At 43.9% G+C, this 15618-nt stretch overlaps 1 protein-coding gene across 1 annotated transcript; it reads left to right on the top strand.

Annotated features, from left to right (window-relative positions):
• The first annotated feature begins 11095 nt into the window (after window positions 1-11095).
• LOC133561284 (potassium voltage-gated channel subfamily A member 1-like) lies at window positions 11096-13986 on the top strand. The gene is made up of 2 exons (XM_061914648.1): window positions 11096-11386; window positions 11485-13986. Exon 2 carries the CDS (start codon window positions 11506-11508, stop codon window positions 12979-12981), a length of 1476 nt encoding a protein of 491 aa, XP_061770632.1. The 5' UTR covers window positions 11096-11386; window positions 11485-11505; the 3' UTR covers window positions 12982-13986.
• Window positions 13987-15618: the final 1632 nt, after the last annotated feature.

Raw genomic sequence — 15618 nt, 5'->3', positions numbered from 1 at the left:
GGACCGCCAAAATTAGTAGGACAAAACGGCACTCGCCAAATCGAATCAGTGAATCACGTTTAATATAAACTGTGTGCTTTATAGCAATTATGGAGCTTTGTGTCATGTTTGTCCTCCTACAGAAACCAAATTAAAACAAAAAATATGTTTTTTTGTCCTGATCTTTTCCCTTTTTCATATATTTTTGAAAAAGCTCCAGAGAGCCACTAGGGCGGTGCTAAAGAGCCGCAGGTTGCCAACGCCTGCTCTAGGGTTATAGTTGCCTGGAGGTGTTCTTTTAGTGCGGTTTTGAAGGAAGCTAGAGATGCACTTTCTTTTACACGCATCCAAAGCACCTGAGCAGAAAGTCCAGAAGTGGTTCCTCCTCCCCAATGTACAATTATAGATGTGTCCTTCTATTAATTATTTGAAACCATGAACGCCATACCTTGACAATTTTACCATAATGCCCACAAAATGATGACGTCGCTTATTATTTTAATATTAGTGCATGATGTTAAGATGGGCTTCACGGTGGCAGAGGGGTTAGTGCGTCTGCCTCACAATACGAAGGTCCTGCAGTCTTGGGTTCAATCCGAGGCTCGGGATCTTTCTGTGTGGAGTTTGCATGTTCTCCCCGTGAATGCGTGGGTTTCCTCCGGGTACTCCGGCTTCCTCCCACTTCCAAAGACATGCACCTGGGGATAGGTTGATTGGCAACACTAAATTGGCCCTAGTGTGTGAATGTGAGTGTGAATGTTGTCTATCTGTGTTGGCCCTGCGATGAGGTGGCGACTTGTCCAGGGTGTACCCCGCCTTCCGCCCGATTGTAGCTGAGATAGGCGCCAGCGCCCCCCGTGACCCCAAGAAGGGAATAAGCGGTAGAAAATGGATGGATGGATGCATGATGTTAAGATGTGGTGTGCACTGCCACCACTAGCACACCCACAAACAAATCAGGACTCTTTAGCCAGCACTTTTTTCTTAGCCAGCACTTGTGTTTTCTTTACGTTTACTTTTGAAAGAATATTTAGTTTGTCGTCCTTCTACCGTAGTACCTCTTTGTTTTTTGCTCTGAAATGGTTTCAAAAGGTCCAACGAGAACTGAATCATGTAAAAAGCCAAGCAATGATTCCTATCATCTGTTTGTTCTAGACACCCACGAATATGAATGAAATCTACATACAGTGGGGCAAAAAAGTATTTAGTCAGCCGCCGATTGTGCAAGTTCTCCCACTTAAAATGATGACAGAGGTCTGTAATTTTCATCATAGGTACACTTCAACTATGAGAGACAGAATGTGAAAAAATAAAATCCAAAGATTCACATTGTAGGAATTTTAAAGAATTTATTTGTAAATTATGGTGGAAAATAAGTATTTGGTCAACCATTCAAAGCTCTCACTGATGGAAGGAGGTTTTGGCTCAAAATCTCACGATACATGGCCCCATTCATTCTTTCCTTAACACGGATCAATCGTCCTGTCCCCTTAGCAGAAAAACAGCCCCAAAGCATGATGTTTCCACCCCCATGCTTCACGGTAGGTGTGGTGTTCTTGGGATGCAACTCAGTATTCTTCTTCCTCCAAACACAACGAGTTGAGTTTATACCAAAATGGATACATGGATGATACAGCAGAGGATTGGGAGAATGTCATGTGGTCAGATGAAACCAAAATAGAACTTTTTGGTATAAACCCCACCCCAACCGCCCCTCCCCCAGGACAAATTATGGGGACCACTGATCTACGGTTCGTAAAATCATCAAAAGGTTCAGAGAATCTGGAGAAATCACTGCACGTAAGCGATGATATTACAGACTTTTGATCCCTCAGGCGGTACTGCATCAAAAACAGACATCAGTGTGTAAAGGATATCACCACACGGGCTCAGGAACACTTCATAAAACCACTGTCAGTAACTACAGTTGGTCGCTACATCTGTAAGTGCAAGTTAAAACTCTACTATGCAAAGCAAAACCCATTTATCAACAACACCAAGGAACGCCGCTGGCTACGCTGGGCCCGAGCTCATCTAAGAGGGACTGATGCAAAGTGGAAAGGTGTTCTGTGGTCTGACGAGTCCACATTTCAAATTATATTTGGAAACAGAGGACGTGGTGTCCTCCGGAACAAAGAGGAAAATAACCTTCCGGATTGTTATAGGCGCAAAGTTTAAAAGCCAGCATCTGTGATGGTATGGGGGTGTATTAGTGCCCAAGGCATGGGTAACTTACACATCTGTGAAGGCACCTTTAATGCTGAAAGGTACATACAGGTTTTGGAGCAACATATGTTGTCATCCAAGCAACGTTATCATGGACGCCCCTGCTTATTTCAACAAGACAATGCCTAGCCACGTGTTACAACAGGGGGGCTTCATAGTAAAAGAATGCAGGTACTAGACTGGCCTGCCTGTAGTCCAGACCTGTCTCCCATAGAAAACGTGAGGCGCATTATGAAGCCTAAATTACGACAACGGAGACCCCTTTCTTGTGAAAGACAGAGCATTTCTTGGGAAGCTGTTTTTATTCCCAATTAGCCTGCACACCTGTGGGATGCTCCAAATAAGTGTTTGATCAGCATTCCTCAACTTTATCAGTAATTATTGCCACCTTTCCCAACTTCTTTGTCACATGTTGCTGGCATCAAATTCTAAACTTAAGGATTATTTGCAAAGAAAAAATGTTTATCAGTTTGAACATCAAATATGTTGTCTTTGTAGCATATTCAACTGAATATGGGTTGAAAATTATTTGCAAATCATTATATTCCGTTTATATTTACATCTAACATTATTTCCCAACTCATATGGAAACGGGGTTTGTACTTTCATTATTATTTATATCCCACATTTAGTTTTTAATTAACATTAGTCATAGTGTTAACTACAATGTTGATTCAAAGGTGATAAATTTTTTTAAGACAAATATATATTTAAGTGTTTTTTAAATGTGTGAATGGACGTTTTAAGAAATAACCCAAACTGTTCCACAGTTGAACCCGCCTGACAGAAACACATCTACTTTTTAAGCTCGTTCTTAGGTTTGCTTTCTGAAATAAAGCTGAACCTTTGAGGTCATAGGGATTCTCTCTGGGTTTGAACCTCACCTGTAGACAGCCAGGCAGCATGTGGTTATCAGCTTTGTAAGCCACAATAGTCAACAAGATCGTGCAGTTTTAATGTTTTTAATTTAATGAACAGAGCATTGGTATGGTCATAATAATTCACGTAATGTACAATTCTAATCGCTTTCTTTTGAAGTAAGAATATAGAGTTGCTGTTTGATTTATAATTGTTACCCCAGATTTCAACACAATAATTAAGATATGGGAATATGAAAGTGAAGTGAAATATATTTATATAGCGCTTTTTCTCTAGTGACTCAAAGCGGTTTACATAGTGAAACCCAATATCTAATTTATTTTTTTTTATTTTTATTTTTTTACATTTAAACCAGTGTGGGTGGCACTGGGAGCAGGTGGGCAAAGTGTCTTGCCCAAGGACACAATGGCAGTGACTAAGATGGCGGAAGCGGGATTCGAACCTGCAACCCTCAAGTTGCTGGCCCGGCCGCTCTACCAACCGAGCTATACCACCCCACAAGAATTATATAACATGTGAAGAGCTTTTTGATTTACAGAGTTTTTACTTTCATGTAACATAGCAATAATTTTTGCCATCTTTGTGTAAGTATATTTATGTACAGTTTACAATTTATTCATCATCTATATAGATTCCCAAAAATGTTATTGAATACACCCTTTCTAGCTCCATATCATCAATTCTTATATGACGCTGTATGTTATTTTTCCTATTTCCAAAAATTTAATATTTTGTTTTCTTTAGGTTGATTGATAGTTTATTGGCATCAAACCATTGCTTTAGTATGTGGAGTTCAATCTCTACAGTCTCTAGGAGTTGGTCAAGGTCTTGCCCAGAACAGTACAGACTTGTATCATCTGCAAAAATAATACAGTTGAGTTTTTTAAAGATTTTACAAATGTCAATATACAGTAAAAACAATGTTGGTCCCAGTACAGAACCTTGGGGTACACCGTGTGTAATAATCTTTTTATCTGAATCTACATTGTTCATATGCACATACTGCTCTCAGCCACCAAGATAACTTTTCAACCAATCATGAGCAAGACCTTTGACACCATATCTAGTAAAGTGTGATCGATGGTGTCAAAGGCTTTGTTCAGGTCAATAAAAACACCAACAGCAAATTCCCTCTTATCAATTGCAGTGCTTACCTCCTCAACTAGTTCCATCGCTGCCATGGAAGTAGACCTATGGTTTTTTGATTAATTGATACTTTTATTAGTAGATTGCACAGTTCAGTACATATTCCGTACAATTGCCCACAAAATGGTAACACCTGAATAAATTTTTCAACTTGTTTAAGTCGAGGTCCACGTTAATCAATTCGCTTCCCCTTTGGTCCGCATGACAGGATGTCGAATATTTCCAAAAACAATTTGAAATGTGGACTCGTCAGACCAAAGAACACTTTTGCACTTTGCATCAGTCCATCTTAGATGATCTCAGGCCCAGAGAAGCTGGCAGCGTTTCTGGATGTTGTTGATAAATGGCTTTTGCTTTGCATAGTAGGACTTTAATTTGCACTGACAGATGTAGCAACAAAGTTTATTTAGTGACAGTGGTTTTCTGAAGTCTTCCTGAGCCCATGTGGTGATATCCTTTAGGGATTGATGTCATTTTTTTGATACAGTGCCGCCATATGTGGTCCTCTCCAAGGTTTCTCATAGTCATCATTGTCACTGTCTTAACGTCCCAAAGGGTGTGAGTTTTCCTTGCCCTTATGTGGGCTCTACCGAGGATGTCGTTGTGGTTTGTGCAGCCCTTTGAGACACTAGTGATTTAGGGCTATATAAATAGACATAGATTGATTGATTAATTGATTAAATACGGGAACTTTTACACACACATAGGCGCAGATTCCGTGGTTGCTTTGGGGCCCGAGAACCCACAGACCATGCCGAGCACCCACGTGGAATTTTCAATCTTTAAAATAATTTTAAAAAAATCAATATTGTTGTAGTTTATTTAACACACTTTTATTCCATGGCCTTTAACACTCTGTGATCTCCATCCTGCTCTGGCGTCCCATAATGCACCTGCTGTCAACCTGTCTCTGTGTTGTACTTGTTTTTTTTTTATCTTGCTCTGTTTGTGTTGTGTTGGCTCGTTTTTCTTGTGTTATCTTTAACCTGCCTATTGTACAGCCCTTTGGCTACCCCTGTGGTTAATTTTAAAGGCCTACTGAAATGAGATTTTCTCATTTAAACGGGGATAGCAGCTCCATTCTATGTGTCATACTTGATCATTTTGCGATATTGCCATATTTTTGTTGAAAGGATTTAGTAGAGAACATCGAGGATAAAGTTCACAACTTTTGGTCGCTGATAAAAAAGCCTTGCCTGTACCGGAAGTAGCAGACGATGTGCGCGTGACGTCACTGGTTGTAGAGCTCCTCACATCCTCACATTGTTTAGCGATTCGGACCGAGAAAGCGACAATTTCCCCATTAATTTGAGCGAAGATGATAGATTCGTGGATGAGGATATGAGAGTGAAGGACTAGAAAAAAAAAAAAGGAAAAAGGCGAGGGCAGTGGGTGCAATTCAGATGTTATTAGACACATTTACTAGAATAATTCTGGAAAATTCCTTATCCGCTTATTGTGTTACTATAGTGTTTTAGTGAGATTATATGGTACGGGTGTGGTGACCGCCAGGGTCTCTGAAGGAAGCCACGCAGCTGCAGGAGGACGCAAGCTCCGCTCATGTCTACGGTAAGAGCAGACTTATTACCACAATTTTCTCACCGAAACATGCCGGTCGACATGTGATCCGGAACCATGTTCGCTTGACCGCTCTGTTCCATAGTAAAGCTTCACCTTCGGGAATTTTAAACAAGGAAACACCGGCTGTGTTTGTGTTGCTAAAGGCAGCTGCAATACACCGCTTCCCACCTCCACCTTTCTACTTTGACTTCTCCATTATTAATTGAACAAATTGCAAAAGATTCAGCAACACAGATGTTCAGAATACTGTGTAATTATGCGATTAAAGCAGACTACTTATAGCTTGGATCCGGCTGGAAAAAAATGTTTGCTATAACCGGTGACGTCAAACACACGCGTCATCATACCGCGACGTTTTCAACAGGATACTTCGCGCAAATTTTTAAGTTGCAATTTAGTAAACTAAACCGTCCGTATTGGCATGTGTTGCAATTTTTATATTTCATCATTGATATATAAACTATCAGACTGCGTGGTAGGTAGTAGTGGGTTTCAGTAGGCCTTTAACTTCACTGAAAGTTTATTTATTTTTTAATAAACACAGACCGTGCACCCACTGGCAGAAATGTAGATTGGCGCCTATGCATACACCACCTTGAAACACATGCACCTTTACATACAAAACCCAAAACCGGTGAAGTTGGCACGTTGTGTAAATCGTAAATGAAAACAATGATTTGCAAATCCTTTTCAACTTATATTCAATTTAATAGACTCCAATGATAAGATATTTCATGTTCGAACTGAGAAACTTCTTTTTTTCCCCGCAAATAATCATCAACTTAGAATTTAAAAAGTTGGCACAGGGGCATATTTACCACTGCGTTACATGGCCTTTCCTTTTAACTCAGTAAACTTTTGGGAACTGAGGAGACTATTTTTTGAAGCTTTTCAGGTGTAATTATTTCCCATTCTTGCTTGATGTGCAGCTTAAGTTGTTCAACTGTCCAGGGTCTCTGTTGTGGTATTTACGCTTCATAATGCGTCACACATTTTCACTGGGAGACTGGTCTGGACAACAGGCAGGCCAGTCCAATACCCACACTCTTTAACTATAAAGCCACGCTGTTCTAACACGTGGCTTGGCATTGTCTTGCTGAAATAAGCAGGGGCGTCCATGATAATGTTGCTTCGAAGATGGCGATTTTTCAAATTTCTCAGTCTTTTTTGCCACACGTGCCAGTTTTTTTCAAACATGTTGCAGGCATCAAATTCCAAATGGGCTATTTTTTGCAAAATATTACGTTTTCCAGTTCGAACATTAAATATATTGTCTTTGCAGTCTATTCAATTGAATATACGTACGTTGAAAAGGACTAGCAAATTATTGTTTTCTGTTTTTATTTACGATTTACATAATGTGCCAACTTCACTGGTTTTGGGTTTTGTACATACACCTTTACACACGGCAACATTTTTACACACATACGCTTTTATCACAGGTATACCTTTACACATTTATACTTTACACCTGTACACAGAAACGTGTACATTTTTACACCCATACACTTTTACACATGCACACTTTGACACACTCTACACGTGCACATACCTATACACACACACACACACATACATACACTTTTACGCACATACACTATTACAGGCGTGCAAGTTTTACAAATGGCAACATTTTTACACACATCCTTATATTATGGCACTTTTATACTCATACACTTAACACACATCTACACCTTTACCCACTTACACTTTTACACACATACATTTTCAAACAAACTTGTACCTCTGTACACACAAACACGTACACCTTTACACACGTATACATACAGTACAGGCCAAAAGTTTGGACACCTTCTCATTTCAGTGCGTTTTCTTTGTTTTCATGACCATTTACATTAAAGATGGTCATTGAAGGCATCAAAACTATGACACCTGTGAAGTGAAAACCGTTTCCGGTGACTAACTCTTGAAGCTCATAGAGAGAATGCCAAGAGTGTGCAAAGCACTAATCGGAGCAAAGGGTGGCTATTTTGAAGAAACTAGAATATACTTTTTTTTCAGTTATTTCACCTTTTTTGTTGAGTACATAACTCCACATGTATTCATTCATAGTTTTTTTTCAGTGTAACCTGCTCAGTGGACCTGAGATCGGTAGGTCGTGAGTTCAAATCCCGGCCGAGTCATACCAAAGACTATAAAAATAGGACCTATTACCTCCCTGCTTGGCACTCAGCATTAAGGGTTGGAATTTGGGGTTGAATCACCATAAATGAATCCCGGGCGCGGCACCGCTGCTTCCCACTGCTTCCCTCACCTCCCAGGGGGTGATCAAGGGTGATGGGTCAAATGCAGAGGATAATTTCGCCACATCTAGTATGTGTGTGACAATCATTGGTACTTTAACTTCAGTGACAATCTACAATAGTCATGAAAATAAAGAAAAATGCATCGAATGAGAAGGTGCGTCCAAACTTTTGGCCTCTACTGTATATAGAAATACACCTTTACACATGTATATACTTTCATACACGTATATTACTACAAACCCCGTTTCCATATGAGTTGGGAAATTGTGTTAGATGTAAATATAAACGGAATACAATGATTTGCAAATCATTTTCAACCCATATTCAGTTGAATATGCTACAAAGACAACATATTTGATGTTCAAACTGATAAACTTTTTTTTTTTTGCAAATATTTAAGAAGTTGGGAAAGGTGGCAATAAATACTGATAAAGTTGAGGAATGCTCATCAAGCACTTATTTGGAACATCCCACAAGTGTGCAGGCTATTTGGGAACAGGTGGGTGCCATGATTGGGTATAAAAACAGCTTCCCAAAAAAATGCTCAGTCGTTCACAAGAAAGGATGGGGCGAGGAGGTACACCCCTTTGTCCACAACTGCGTGAGAAAATAGTCAAACAGTTTAAGAACAACGTTTCTCAAAGTGCAATTGCAAGAAATTTAGGGAGTTCAACATCTACGGTTCACAATATCAAAAGGTTCAGAGAATCTGGAGAAATCACTCCACGTAAGCGGTATGGCCGGAAACCAACACAGTTGCCCACATATGTTGATACCAAAATGGATACATGGATGATACAGCAGATGATTGGGAGAATGTCATGTGGTCAGATGAAACCAAAATATAACTTTTTGGTATGAACTCAACTTGTCGTGTTTGGAGGAAGAAGAATACTGAGTTGCATCCCAAGACCACCAAACCTACTGTGAAGCATGGAGGTGGAAACATCATGCTTTGGGGCTGTTTTTCTGCTAAGGGGACAGGATGATTGATCCGTGTTCAGGAAAGAATGAATGGGGCCATGTATCGTGAGATTTTGAGCCAAAACCTCCTTCCATCAGTGAGAGCTTTGAATGGTTGACCAAATACTTATTTTCCAGCATAATTTACAAATGAATTCTTTAAAATTCCTACAATGTGAATTCCTGGATTTTTTATTTCACATTCTGTCTCTCACAGTTGAAGTGTACCTATGATGAAAATTACAGACCTCTGTCATCATTTTAAGTGGGAGAACTTGCACAATCGGTGGCTGACTAAATACTTTTTTGCCCCACTGTATAGAGATTTCATTCATATTCGTGGGTGTCTAGAAAAAACAGATTATAGGAATCATTGCTTGGCTTTTTACATGATTCAGTTCTCGTTGGACCTTTTGAAACCATTTCAGAGCAAAAAACAAAGAGGTACTACGGTAGAACTTGCACAATCGGTGGCTGACTACATAATTTTTTGCTCCATTGATTGATTGATTGATACTTTTATTAGTAGCTTGCACAGTTCAGTACATATTCCGTACAATTGACCACTAAATGGTCAATTGTTTCAACTTGTTTAAGTCGGGGTCCACGTTGATCAATTCATGGTACAAATATATACTATCAACATAATACAGTCATCACACAAGTTAATCATCATAGTATGTACATTGAATTATTTACATTATTTACAATCCGGGGGGTGGGATGAGGAGCTTTGGTTGATATCAGTACTTCAGTCATCAACAGAGAAATGGACATTGAAACAGTGTAGGTCTTACTTACTAGGATATGTACAGCCAGCAGAGAACATAGTGAGTTCAGATAGCATAAGAACAAGTATATACATTAGAAGTACATTTGATTATTTACATTAGGTTATTTATAATCCAGGGAAATGGGATGTGAATGGAGGAGGGTATTAGTAAAGGGTTGAAGTTGTCTGGTGGTGTTGTTTTAGAGCGGTTTTGAAGGGATAGAGATGCACTTACTTTTACACCTGTTGGGAGTGCATTCCACATTGATGTGGCATAGAAAGAGAATGAGTTAAGACCTTTGTTAAATCAGAATCTGGGTTTAACGTGGTTTGTGGAGCTCCCCCTGGTGTTGTGGTAGTAGGAAGTAGTTTGACATGTACTTCGGTATCAGGGAGGTGTAGCTGATTTTATAGACCAGGCTCAGTGCAAGTTGTTTTACTCTGTCCTCCACTCTGAGCCAGCCCACTTTGGAGAAGTGGGTTGGAGTGAGGTGTGATCTGGGGTGGAGGTCTAAAAGTAACCGGACTAGCTTATTCTGGGATGTTTGGAGTGTAGATTTGAGGGGTTTGTAGGTGCTGGGGTACCAGGAGGTGCAAGCGTACATGTGTGTGTTAAACTGTGTGTGTGTGTGTGTGTGTGTGTGTGTGTGTGTAAGGCCAAGGTTAAAACGCAGCGCAAGACGCCATCGTCACGGCAACAGTGTTGTTTTTGTCGCAACTACAGGATCCCAGTGTACGCCATCTCTGTTGTCAGACGCGGTCACGGCCGCCATCTTGACAGGCCCTCGGACGTCCCTCCGTCATCTGTTGGCGTGACGTGATGCTAATAATTGCTCGCTTAAGTCGCACGGCAGTCTTCAAGGGCGACTCGGCCGCGCTCTTTACCCCGCATGCTACGGCGCCTAAAAATAGCGTCGGACGACGAGGGGGCCGCATGCGTTATATAAGCAGCCTTTATGAATGGGGGCGCCGCAGCTGCCGACGCCGAGGCGCGTGGGAGCGAGCTGGCGTTTTGTACGCATCACAACACGCCGAACCTGGGGGGGGGTCAAAGGTCACGCACGGTGACCCGGCGGCGCGGAAGGGCGGGCGCTTACAAGGTGACTGACAGCAGTGTCATGTGACCTTCACGTGCCGCAAGTGTGTGTGTGTGTGACACAGTCGCCATGGCAACACAGGAATATTCCCCGCTGCTGGTCTCGGATCAGTCCGTGGACTCTCTCACTGTGGCGCCAAAAGTGAGTCTGCAATGCGTCGTATCCCCCCCCCCTCTTCCCCTCCACCTAGCCCCGCCCTCCTCCACGCGACAATATGTTTCCAATGAGCGTGCACGGACGCGCGCTCCGCTGCCGGATTTTCTGACGGTTCCGATCCAGAAAGACCACCGAGGCGAGGAAAGAGGGAGATTGTGCTGCGGGCTCCGTGCGTGCGCATGACGGCCAGCATGTTGGCGGGACTCGGCCCGGTCGTGCGCGGGTCCGGCGGGCTTGCGCGAGCGGGAAAACAACACCTTGAAGACGCGTGCACGTTTGAGTGACAGCAAAGGACGCATCGAGATGTCCGCCTCCTGCAGGTGATGATGATGATGATGATGATGATGGACTAGGAGCCCGCCGCTCTGACCCGCACTTCCTGTCCTGCACCCTCCCCTCCACCCCACCCCCCTTCCAGCCCCACGCCCCCTCCACAAGCATGACGGTGGTGTCCACGGACAACGTGGACGAGAGCGCCACTCTGCCGGGTCACCCTCAGGACGACGAGTTCGGCGTTGCCGAGTGCTGCGAGCGTGTGGTCATCAACGTGTCGGGTCTTCGCTTCGAGACGCAACTCAAAACGTTGGCGCATTTCCCGGACACGCTCCTGGGGAACCCTAAAAAGAGGATGCGCTACTTCGACCCGCTGCGGAACGAGTACTTCTTCAACCGCAACCGACCCAGCTTCGACGCCATCTTGTACTACTACCAGTCCGGGGGTCGGCTGAGGCGGCCCGTCAACGTCCCGCTGGACATGTTTTCCGAGGAGATCAAGTTCTACGAACTCGGGGCCGAGGCCATGGAGAAGTTCCGCGAAGACGAGGGTTTCATCCGCGAGGAGGAGCGCCCGCTGCCGGATAAAGAATTCCAACGGCAGGTTTGGCTCCTCTTCGAGCACCCGGAGAGTTCTGGCCCGGCCCGGGGCATCGCCATCGTGTCCGTGATGGTCATCCTCATCTCCATCGTCATCTTCTGCTTGGAGACGCTGCCGGATCTCAAGGAGGACGTGGGCGAGCGGCGGCGGGCGGCGGGAAACTCAACCGGCAGCTACAGGAGCTACGTGCTAACGGACCCGTTCTTCATGGTGGAGACGCTCTGCATCATCTGGTTCTCCTTCGAGCTCCTCGTGCGTTTCTTCGCCTGCCCCAGCAAGATGGCCTTTTTCCGGAACATGATGAACTCCATCGACGTGGTGGCCATCATCCCGTACTTCATCACGCTCGGAACCGAGCTGGCCGACGACCCGGACGACAAGGAGGGCAAAGGGGGCGGCGGGGGCGGCGGTGGCGGTGGTGGTGGCGGCGGCGAGCAGGCCACGTCGCTCGCCATCCTGCGCGTTATCCGCCTGGTGCGCGTCTTCCGCATCTTCAAGCTGTCCCGCCACTCCAAGGGTCTGCAGATCCTGGGTCAGACCCTCAAGGCCAGCATGCGCGAACTGGGCCTGCTCATCTTCTTCCTCTTCATCGGCGTCATCCTCTTCTCCAGCGCCGTCTACTTCGCCGAAGCCGAGGAGCCCGAGTCGCACTTCTCCAGCATCCCGGACGCCTTCTGGTGGGCTGTGGTCTCCATGACGACGGTGGGCTACGGCGACATGTACCCGGTGACCATCGGCGGCAAGATCGTGGGCTCGCTGTGCGCCATCGCCGGCGTGCTGACCATTGCTCTGCCCGTGCCCGTCATCGTGTCCAACTTCAACTACTTCTACCACCGCGAGACTGACGGCGAGGAGCAGGCCCAGCTGCTCCACGTCAGCCAACAGAACCTGGCGCCGGACGACGGCTCCTCGATGCTCAGCAAGTCCGAGTACGTGGACAACAGCATCGACAACCTGCGCGAGGCTAACCTCCGCGGCGCCAACTGCACGCCGCCGACCCGGAACTGTGTGGACGGTGGCAAGCTGCTGACGGACGTGTGAGGCTGTTGTCACGGTAACAGCACCTTTTGATTGAGGACGCCAGCATCAAAGTGTTAGCCTCATTAGCATGTCGCTGATTGCTTGTTTAGTCCTATTTTTAGACTTCCTTAGATTAAAACTCTGTGGACATTTGGAGGAGGCGGGGTAAGTGCTTGTCGTCATGGCAACGCACGCGTAGACCCCTCTTCTTCAGCATGCGGCCTCATCATCATCGCTGTCTGCGTGCGCGCGTGTCAGAGGTTGCCTCAGGAGGGCGGCTTTTGTCCTTCTCTGACGTTTAGTGCCTTCAAGTCGTCTCACCAAGTGCCTTGGCGCCGCTCGCAGACGTCCACGGACGCGCTGACGCCGCCCAGGTGACTGCATCATGTGACGTCGATGACATGCGACAGCCTCATCATCTTTCTTCTCGTGGTGATGTCGTCTTTTCACGTAAACAGGAAGCGATGAAACGCGTTGACCTCCAGGGCCGCGTGCGTGGGTTTTGCGCGCGTTCGCAAAGTGGCCGCTTAAAGCGCACATAAACAGCACGCAGCCTCTGACCAATCAGCGGCCGGCAGTAGAAAACTAGGCGGAAAAATGGCCTTCAAAAGGGTGATATGAAAGAGCATTGTTCCATTGTTGAAAGACACTGTTCATTTCATTTCGTCCTAATAATAAAGCTTGGAAATCTACAGATTACTTTGCGGTGCGTCCATTTTGTAAGGGTGGGGGGGCCTCCAAATTAAATTCAACTTAAAATTTGGCCCTGGTGACCCCACATGACTCTATGGCACCGGTCAGGGTGGGTTTAAACTGAACCAGCGAACCATGGCGATGATGTCCCAAAGAGGGTTCTACATTCATTTACCGATGTTCTTCACTTAACGACCTTTTTAATTGTTTACAGTGGGGCAAAAAAAAGTATTTAGTCAGCCAGCGATTGTGCAAGTTCTCCCACTTAAAATGATGACAGAGGTCTGTAATTTTCGTCATAGGTACACTTCAACTGTGAGAGACAGAATGTGGGAAAAAAAATCCAGGAATTCACATTGTAGGAATTTCAAACAATTCATTTGTAAATTATGGTGGAAAATAAGTATTTGGTCAACCATTTAAAGCTCTCACTGATGGAAGGAGGTTTGGGCTCAAAATCTCACGATACACGGCCCCATTCATTCTTTCCTTAACACGGATCAATCGTCCTGTCCCCTTAGCAGAAAAACAGCCCCAAAGCATGATGTTTTCCACCCCCATGCTTGACAGTAGGTGTGGTGTTCTTGGGATGCAACTCAGTATTCTTCTTCCTCCAAACACAACGAGTTGAGTTTATACCAAAATGGATACATGGATGATACAGCAGAGGATTGGGAGAATGTCATGTGGTCAGATGAAACCATAATAGAACTTTTTGGTATAAACTCAACTCGTCGTGTTTGGAGGAAGAAGAATACTGAGTTGCATCCCAAGAACACGGATCAATCGTCCTGTCCCCTTAGCACAGGGGTTGGGAACCTTTTTGGCGGAGAGAGCCATGAAATATTTTAAAATGTATTTCTGTGAGAGCCATATAATGTTTTTTTAACACTGAATACAACTAAATGCGTGTATTTTTAAGTAAGACTAACACTTTTAGAGTATAATAAGTCCCGTATTCTTTTTGATAACATTGTTATTCTGAAGCTAACCAATTATAAATAAAATACTTCTTAATGAGACTTCTCGAACTGGTGTGGTAGAAAACGGATGGGCGGATTAAAATGTAGAAGAATGTTTTATATTGTCAACGTTGTTTTTAACGCGTACCATGAATTGATTTACGTGGACCCCGACTTAAACAAGTTGAAAAACTTATTCGGGTGTTACCATTTAGTGGTCAATTGTACGGAATATGTACTTTACTGTGCAATTTACTTATAAAAGTTTTAATCAATCAATCCATCAATCAAAACTGTGACTACTAGCGGAATTATTCATTACTTATCCTGTTAAGCAATGTCAACTAAGATTTATCTGAGAGCCAGATGCAGTCATCAAAAGAGCCACATCTGGCTCAAGAGCCATAGGTTCCCTACCCCTGCCTTAGCAGAAAAACAGCCCCAAAGCATGATGTTTCCACCCCCATGCTTCACAGTAGGTGTGGTGTTCTTGGGATGCAACTCAGTATTCTTCTTCCTCCAAACACGACGAATTTAGTTTATACCAAAAAGTTCTGTTTTGGTTTCATCTGACCACATGACATTCTCCCAATCCTCTGCTGTATCATCCATGTATCCATTTTGGTATAAACTCAACTCGTCGTGTTTGGAGGAAGAAGAATACTGAGTTGCATCCCAAGAACACCACACCTACTGTGAAGCATGAGGGTGGAAACATCATGCTTTGGGGCTGTTTTTCTGCTAAGGGGACAGGACGATTGATCCGTGTTAAGGAAAGAATGAATGGGGCCATGTATCGTGAGATTTTGAGCCAAAACCTCCTTCAATCAGTGAGAGCTTTGAATGGTTGACCAAATACTTATTTTCCACCATAATTTACAAATAAATTCTTTAAAATTCCAACAATGTGAATTCCTGGATTTTTTTTTTCACATTCTGTCTCTCACAGTTGAAGTGTACCTATAATGAAAATTACAGACCTCTGTCATCATTTTAAGTGGGA

This window comes from Nerophis ophidion, linkage group LG10 (assembly GCF_033978795.1).
Source record: "Nerophis ophidion isolate RoL-2023_Sa linkage group LG10, RoL_Noph_v1.0, whole genome shotgun sequence".
NCBI classification, from domain to species: Eukaryota; Metazoa; Chordata; class Actinopteri; order Syngnathiformes; family Syngnathidae; genus Nerophis; species Nerophis ophidion.
The sequence above is the reverse complement of the archived record's forward strand: the minus strand, read 5'-3'. Positions and strand labels throughout refer to the sequence as shown.